Raw genomic sequence first — 8,500 nt, 5'->3', positions numbered from 1 at the left:
ATAGGATTGTGTTAAAATGACAACACCTCTTAAAGTAACACCATACCACCATTTCTAACCAATCATTTGTACATGTGGACGAATAATAAGCTGCCATGTGGCAATCATAAAAATTGCTCAAGGGTAAATTTTCGCGGACTGCAATATCCAATACACTAGACTGCAATTTTTCCCGACTGCAATATCCAATACGCTAGACTGCAATCTATAGATTGCAGTCTAGCGTTTATACTATTGCAGTCTAGCATATATAATATTGCAGTCTAGCATGGTGTCACAGTGTCATTTTAAAAGTGTTGTCTTTTTAACGCACCCATATATATATATATATATATATATATATATATATATAGGGAAGTGATCAAGGTCTAACTAATTTTAATTGTATAACTAGAGAACAAATCTCAGCCACACATCTTAATACTCCAAATTAATCCTATGGTTTAAACAAACTTTCAAATTTTTATGAGAAAATACTTGTCTAAGGGCATTTTTGGAATTCAATATTTCAACATGAATTAATCAAATTTATAATCATCCATCGTGAGTTTATCGTCAAAATCTTCCCAAATCATTCTCCAATCTGAACCAAATTTAGCTTAGGATTTCTTCCAAAAATATGAAATTCCCGATCTGAATCAAATTCAAGCGCGATTTCTCAGATCTGAACCAAATTCAGCTTCGTTCTGATTGAATTCAAGCGCGATTTTCTCAAATCTGTTTGGATCGATCAGCACGAATTAGTTTGGATCGATCAGCGTGATTTGATTCTGATTGAATTCATCACAACTGATCAAATTCGCTCCGGATTAACCAACGCAATTTGATTCCTTCATCGCGACGTCTGGACTCCTTCAAATGGATTCAATTCCGATACATTCATCGGAAGATTATTTCGATTCTGATTCCTCTTCATCGGGAGAGGAAGGAGAAACTGAATCTAAAGGTAATTATCAATTATTATCAATTAAGTGTTGTTGCTCAGCATGATTAGATCGTGTATGATGTGAAAAAACGTTAGAGTGAACTATATGTGACGAACAGTGAAGTAAATATGCTCTATATTGAAGTAAATATTGTTTGTATTGAAGTATATTATTCATTAAAGTGAAGTATAACATAATTAAAGTGAAGTATTCCAGTGTTAGCGTAAAGTGTTTGTGATTCATGGTTAAAGTGAAGTAAAACATGGTTAGAGTGAAGTATTCATGTGTTATAGTGAAGTGTCTGTCATCTATGATTGTAGTGCTCTGTTTTTCCATTCAGTGAAGTAAAACATGGTTAGAGTGAAGTAAAAGATGGTTAGAGTGAAGTAAAACATGATTAGAGTGAAGTGTCTGTCATCTATTCTTGCAGTGCTCTGTAATTCCATTTCAGTGAAGTAAAACATGGTTAGAGTGAAGTAAAAAATGGTTAGAGTGAAGTGTCTGTCATCTATTCTTGCAGTGCTTTGTTTTTCCATTTCAGTGAAGTAAAACATGGTTAGAGTGAAGTATTCTAGTGTTATAGTGAAGTTTCTGTCATCTATGATTGTAGTGCTCTGTTTTTCCATTCAGTGAAGTAAAACATGGTTAGAGTGAAGTAGTCCATGGTTAGAGTGAAGTAAAACATGGTTAGAGTGAAGTGTCTGTGTAGTGCTTTGTTTTTCCATTTCATTGATGTAAAACAAGGCTAGAGTGAAGTATTTGTCATCTATGCTTGTAGTGCTTTGTTTTTCCATTTCAGTGATGTAAAACATGGTTAGAGTGAAGTATATTTTTGCTCACAGTGAAGTATATATTTCTTACAGTGGTTTACGTACCAAAATGTCCCGATGATTTGAAACCAAAAATTGGACAAAGTTTCATGACCCTTGATCGTGCATTGGACTTCTACAACAATTATGCTCGATATGTTGGGTTTGACACCCGTAAGAAGGGATCAAAAAAGGAAAAATATGTCATTACTTGGATTTATGTGGTGTGTAGCCGAGAAGGTACAAAGCAAAGAAAAAATGAACAACATGAGGTGAAACGCAAGCGTTCTTCTATTAAGTGCTTTTGTAATGCTAAAGTGTCTTGGAAGTTTTTTATGGGTGTTGGTTATGTTATACAAAGTTTTGTTGAAGAACATAATCACGAGATGGTTGAGGAACGCCATAAGCGTTTTATGAAGTTGAACCGCAATTTGGATTTAGTCCATCAGAAATTCATACTTGATTGCGCTAATGCAAATATCGGTCCAACTTTAAGTTTTAGCTTACTCAAGGAAGTACTTGGTGGATTAGATTATGTAGGGTGTACTGTTTTAGAAGTACGCAACTACAGACGCGACCTTAGAGCATACGTGGAAGGAGCTGATGCACAAATGCTATTAAATGAGATGCGCAGGAAAAAGGAACTTTGTGGAGCATTTACATATGAATTTGAGGTCAACTCAAAGGATAGACTGACACGTTTGTTTTGGTGTGATCCAACTGCCAAGAGAAATTATCATATGTATGGTGATATTGTTTCTTTTGATACGACATACTCAACAAATAGGTACGTGCACACTAATTACATTCACATGCCTTGTTCTTTATTGAGCATTTAGTGAACTACAATAAGCTTACAGTGAAGTATATTGAGCATGGCTTATATTGTACTGTTTTTATTCATTTTAGTGAAGTATAATGAGCATTTAGTGAACTACAATATTTGCTTACAGTGAAGTGTATTGTGCATGCTTGTATTGCTTTGTTTTTCCAGTTCAGTGATGTAAAACATGCTTGTAGTGAAGTATTCCAGTGTTAGAGTGAAGTGTCTGTCATCTATGATTGTAGTGCTTTGATTTTCGATTGCAGTGAAGTAAAACATGGCTAGAGTGAAGTATTCCAGTGTTAGAGTGAAGTGTCTGTCATCTATGATTGTAGTGCTCTGTAATTCCATTTCAGTGAAGTAAAACATGGTTAGAGTGAAGTAAAACAAGGCTAGAGTGAAGTGTCTGTCATCTATGATTGTAGTGCTTTGTTTTTCCATTTCAGTGAAGTATTCCAGTGTTAGAGTGAAGTATTCCAGTGTTAGAGTGAAGTGATTATTATTTATGTCTTATAGTGATTTTAACATGTAGGTACTGCATGATATTTGCTCCATTTACGGGCAAGGATAATCATGGTCGCCCTGTGACATTTGCTGCTGGCCTTTTATCCAAGGAAAGTGCCGACTCCTTTTCATAGTTATTTAAACAATTTGTGAAATGTATGGGTGTGGCTCCAAAGCTAATCGTAACCGACCAAGATTTAGGAATGAAAGTTGCTATTGCAGAGGTTCTTCTTAGTACGAGACACAGGTGGTGCATGTGGCATATAATGAATAAAGTTGCTGACAAATTGCCAAAGAACATGCTTGGTAGTGAAGAACTAAAGAAGAAATTGAATGCATGTGTTTGGTCGGAGTTGATAGAGCCTGATGCATTTGAAGAATCTTGGCATGCTATAATGGAAAGATATGGGCTGGCCAATAATGACTGGTTTTCATCAATGTTTGCATCTAGAAAGTTTTGGGTTCCAGCCTTTTTCCGTGATTTTCCGATGAGCTCGTTGATAAAGACAACATCTTTGTCTGAATCACAGAATAGCTTCTTTAAAAGGTACTCAAAGTGTCGGGCTAACCTTATGCTATTTTATATGAACTATAACCATGCTTTGGAGGCTCAGAGAAGTAATAGCGCAAAGCTTGAATACTATGATTCAACAAAAGTGCTTATATTGCGAACAGAATTGGAAATTGAGAAACATGCGTCAACAATATATAGTGGTAGTGCTTTTAATGCAATTCAAGAGGAGATAGTTTATGCATGTTTCTCTTTGTCTTGTTCAACTCTAGGAATGTCTACCAATAGAGAGAATGAAGTATATAATATAAATGACAAGGATTCAAACTCATGGACAATGACTTACTCCATTGGCGATGACACCTATTTGTGTGGATGTAAAAAGTTTGAGAGACTTGGTCTATTGTGCAGCCATATACTTTGTGTGTTGAAATATAAGTTTGTTAAGTTGATACCCGAGAATTTGCGTGGATGGAGATGGTTGAAGTCACAGTTTGTGAAGCCAATACATGGAGGCTTTTGTGATGATGAAGAAATACTCTCTGTTGTGGACGAGAAGAAGATTGCATTTAAAAACTTGTATGCATTATTCTTTGAAATAGCACAAAGTATTGAAGGGAACATTGACCAAATCAATGCATTTACTGCAATTATTGAAGAAGGTAAGAAGCAGCTTCTCGGAAGTGTTGTTCTGTCTTCGACAGAGAAGAGAGCATTGATTGAGAATTTCTATGGCTCACAAGTTCCAAACATTATTGAAGTTCATCCTCCTAATGTTGTCAGTACAAAGGGAAGTGGTAGTAGGAGAAAATCCAAGAAGGAGTCGGCAATGAAGTTAGCAATGAAACCAGGCCGAAAGTGTGGAAATTGTCATGTGATTGGACACCATGATTCCAGGAACTGCAAAAAGGTGAATGAGAAGGCAAAACAGAGGCAGTGAGTATTTGGAAAGAAACAGTTCACTTTGTAGCCTTTTTAGAGCACCAATGACTCATTTTTATTACACTTTTGAGTGATTTTTATCTCAATTCAAACTTTGTTTTTATGTTAAGCTCAATTGCGAATAAATTCAATTTTATTTGTGTTCGTTTTACTGCTTACAATTCTTTAGTTCGCTTATTACATGTTTTGGTTCATTTATAGTGATGTAATATTGATTATCGTGTAATAAACAAGAATAGATGACAAATACTTCACTCTAACATTGGAATACTTCACTCTAGCCTTGTTTTACATCACTGAAATGGAAAAACAAAGCATTACCATCATAGATGACAGACACTTCACTCTAACACTGGAATACTTCACTCTAGCCTTGTTTTACTTCACTCTTACCATGGTTTACTTCACTGAAATGGAAAAACAAAGCACTACAAGCATAGATGACAGACACTTCACTCTAACCATGTTTTACTTCACTGAAATGGAATTACAGAGCACTACAATCATAGATGACAGACACTTCACTCTAACACTGGAATACTTCACTCTAGCCTTGTTTTACTTCACTGAAATGGAAAAACAAAGCACTACAAGCATAGATGACAGACACTTCACTCTAACCATGTTTTACTTCACTCTAACCACGTTTTACTTCACTGAAATGGAATTACAGAGCACTACAATCATAAATGACAGACACTTCACTCAAACACTGGAATACTTCACTCTAACCATGTTTTACTTCACTGAAATGGAAAAACAAAGCACTGCAAGCATAGATGAGACACTTCACTCTAACCATGTTTTACTTTACTCTAACCATGTTGTACTTCACTCTAACCATGTTTTACTTCACTGAAATGGAATTACAGAGCACTACAAGCATGGATAAACAGACACTTCACTCTAACACTGTGATACTTCACTCTAGCTTTGTTTTACTTCACTCCAATGATGTGCATTGTGTATATAGTGAAGTATATTGTGCATATAGTGAACTATATTGTGCATATAGTGAAGTAAATAGCTCGACAGTAAATAGGAACTATCTATTGAATTTAAATGAAGTTTTGTACAATAGTTCATGAACGCTTGAAGTTTACAATCATGTTTTCCACATCTATGTCCATGTTTTTCTCACATTCTTTATAATGCTTTGATGTTGTTACCATGTTTTTTAATGACTCATGGTTTATTTCTGACAACATTAATGCGCTGCAATACTTTGCTCTTAGTCTTTGGAGTATTCCCTTGCTCCTTGTAGATAATCCACATTTCCAATCTTGTTCCCGCTCACCATAATAACATTCCATATGTCTCATCAAAAAAACTCCACAATCTTCTGCATTTGATGTTGTTCTCCAAGACATTTTTAGCCTCTTTATGGTAACATCCTTTATTGATTTGCATTGCACGTGATAACCCATTTTTGTCAAATAATGACAAAAATACATTCTCTGCAATATATTATCATGAATATCAGAGGTAGTTCATGGTAAAGAGTATTCTAGTTCACTGTAATCACAAAATACTTCACTATATATCATGTATACTTACCACAGTTTCAGGTATGCTACCATAATTGATTGTGATGTCATCATCACTACCATTCTTTGAATTGTCAATCACCACTATGCTTTTAGTGCTAAATCTAAAGCATATGGTGTAGTAATGTTCCGCAGCACAAATTGGAAAGAACACCTACAAAGATGATAACAATTTCAGAATAAAAACAACAATGAATATAACAAAGAATCTTTTATATTCAATATTTACCAAATCTACGTCGACCCACTTGAAATACGGAATTTGTTTAATCTCATCTTCTAGATTGCTACAGAATCTATCAATTGTGGTGTTGATGTCCGCCCCATCAGGCCGTTGTTCATATGTTTGAATTTGCAGAATTCTCAAAACTAACTTTTATTCTAAAACTAAATCTAAATTAGAATGAGAAATCTAAATCATAAACTAGTAGAACAACTTGCATTTTGAAAAATCTTTCTGATTTGGATTCATTGTTCGACTATGGATGAAGGCGACGGCGATTGCAGACGCGATGGATGGAAACGGCGGCGATTGCAGGAACGAGAAGACGGCGACGATGGATGGAGACGACGGGAAGAACAGTGAAGGCGGGATCGATTGATTTGCGTAATTAAAATTGTTAACCTAATTTTATTAGAGAAATGTCCATTATACCCCCGCCTTGTATAGTGAAGTAAATTTGTGTTAGAGTGAACTGATTTCTCCTTTAAATTCGAAAATCACATGTGTTAAAACTAGCCCTTGATTTTCTTAATCTTATGGCTGTGATTTGTTCTCTAGTTATATATTTAAGGGGCATTTGCCACATATCACTACTATATATATATATATATATATATATAGGGTCCTGTTAGGTTGAGATTTTTGGGCCTAATTGAGAATTGAGATGCAATCTCAGCCACCCATTCACAATCTTAGCGCGATGTCAACAACCTCTGGTTTATGTCAACAGGGGGGTATTTTTGTCATTTCAGCTCTAAAATGTTTCAGCTGTATTCAAAACACGCCGGCAAAACTCTCGAACATTTCTCTGAGTTCTCTCCCAAATTTCTTCTACAATTCTGCATCTTCTCTTCCCTTCGTCGCAATTCATCTCCTAATCTTAGACTTCGTTCAGTTTTCTACATCAATTAATTTCCAAAAATGAGGATCGAAGAAGTAGTTGAAGTTGAAGCACCGATTGTAGCCAGAAAAAGGCATTCCAAATCGGCGGTCGTTGAAGTGAATTCTTCAGGTTAAGAAATTGATTCAAATTTTAAGTATATTGCTTCGATTTTAGTGTATTAAAACAGATCTGGATTTGTTTTCTTCTGAATTCAATTTCTGCTGATTTTTTATTGTTGATTAGCGATGGTAGAATCGAAAGAGAGGAAAATCAACAAGGCTGCTGGAAAAAACGAAAGAGAACATGCATCTGCTTCCAGTTAAGGATTTGTTTAAATTTTTAAGATTATTGACATTTCATACAATAGCTATTGACATAGTTATGATAATAGACTTGTGTTTTCTATAAACAGCATATACTTGTCATTGAGATGATATTGTATACTGTTGACATAGTGTATGCTTGTTTGGATTGTTGTTGACATTATAAACTTTAACAATTAATATAAAAGTAATAAGATAATTATGTTTGCTTTAAACATGATATACTTGTTATTGACATAGTGTATACTTATTAGAATCGATGTTGACATAGTCAAATTGACATAATAGTAACCAGATAATTATGTTTGCTATATATGAGATATACTTGTTATTGACATTGATTTATTATGTACTTTATCTATTGACATAATTTTAAGAATATACATGCACTTGCTGTCGATAGGGTATACTTGTTATTGACATAGATTTATTATGTACTTTATCTATTGACATAATCGTAAAAACATGCATGCACTTGTTGTCAACATGGTATACTTCTTATTGACATGATATCGTGTATAATTGATATTGATTTATTCTGCTTGATTTTAAAAAATTTAAGATTATTGAAATTTTATATACTAGCTATTGACATAGCTATAATAATATATTGTTGACAGTAGTAGTGTATGTTTGTTTGAATATGTGTTGACATAATTATATTGACATAGTGTATGCTTGTTTGAATGGCTGTAGAAAACATACAAATGTTTCTAGGTCATGTTGTTGCTCATGGACCTTTTAGGGAGGAACGGCTCCCCTGTTTTGGTGTTGGTCTTGGATGGCTCTTGTAAGTTTATCTAGCAGTCATTGTCTACTTAATTATTTCAAAATTGCTTTTCTTAAGAGATAATGTATGCGGTGCAGCTGATAGTTTCATGATAGTTGAATGATTTACCATCTTGTTCAGTGAAATAGGAACTTCTCTGATTTTGCTGCTTTTTTGCTAGGTTTATTACCAGTTTCTTTCTGGGTGCAATCCCTTGGTATATAGGAGCTTTTCTACTGC

General features: G+C 34.6%; 1 protein-coding gene and 1 pseudogene across 1 annotated transcript; both read left to right on the top strand.

Annotated features, from left to right (window-relative positions):
- Positions 1-1,845: 1,845 nt before the first annotated feature.
- LOC148928479 (protein FAR1-RELATED SEQUENCE 5-like) lies at positions 1,846-2,574 on the top strand. The gene has a single exon (XM_089056692.1). It carries the CDS (start codon positions 1,846-1,848, stop codon positions 2,572-2,574), a length of 729 nt encoding a protein of 242 aa, XP_088912818.1.
- Positions 2,575-3,097: 523 nt separating this feature from the next.
- Positions 3,098-4,513, top strand: LOC125221217 (protein FAR1-RELATED SEQUENCE 5-like; annotated as a pseudogene).
- Positions 4,514-8,500: the final 3,987 nt, after the last annotated feature.

This window comes from Salvia hispanica, chromosome 4, assembly GCF_029641045.1.
Source record: "Salvia hispanica isolate PSC_SH4W2 chromosome 4, Shi_PSC_v1, whole genome shotgun sequence".
In the NCBI taxonomy this organism is placed as follows: domain Eukaryota; kingdom Viridiplantae; phylum Streptophyta; class Magnoliopsida; order Lamiales; family Lamiaceae; genus Salvia; species Salvia hispanica.
Note: the sequence above shows the minus strand (reverse complement) of the source record. Positions and strands in the feature narration are given on the sequence as shown.

Excerpts from the sequence above, each read along its gene's own strand:
- LOC148928479 (XM_089056692.1), top strand. The coding sequence starts at position 1,846 with ATGACCCTTGATCGTGCATTGGACTTCTACAACAATTATGCTCGATAT.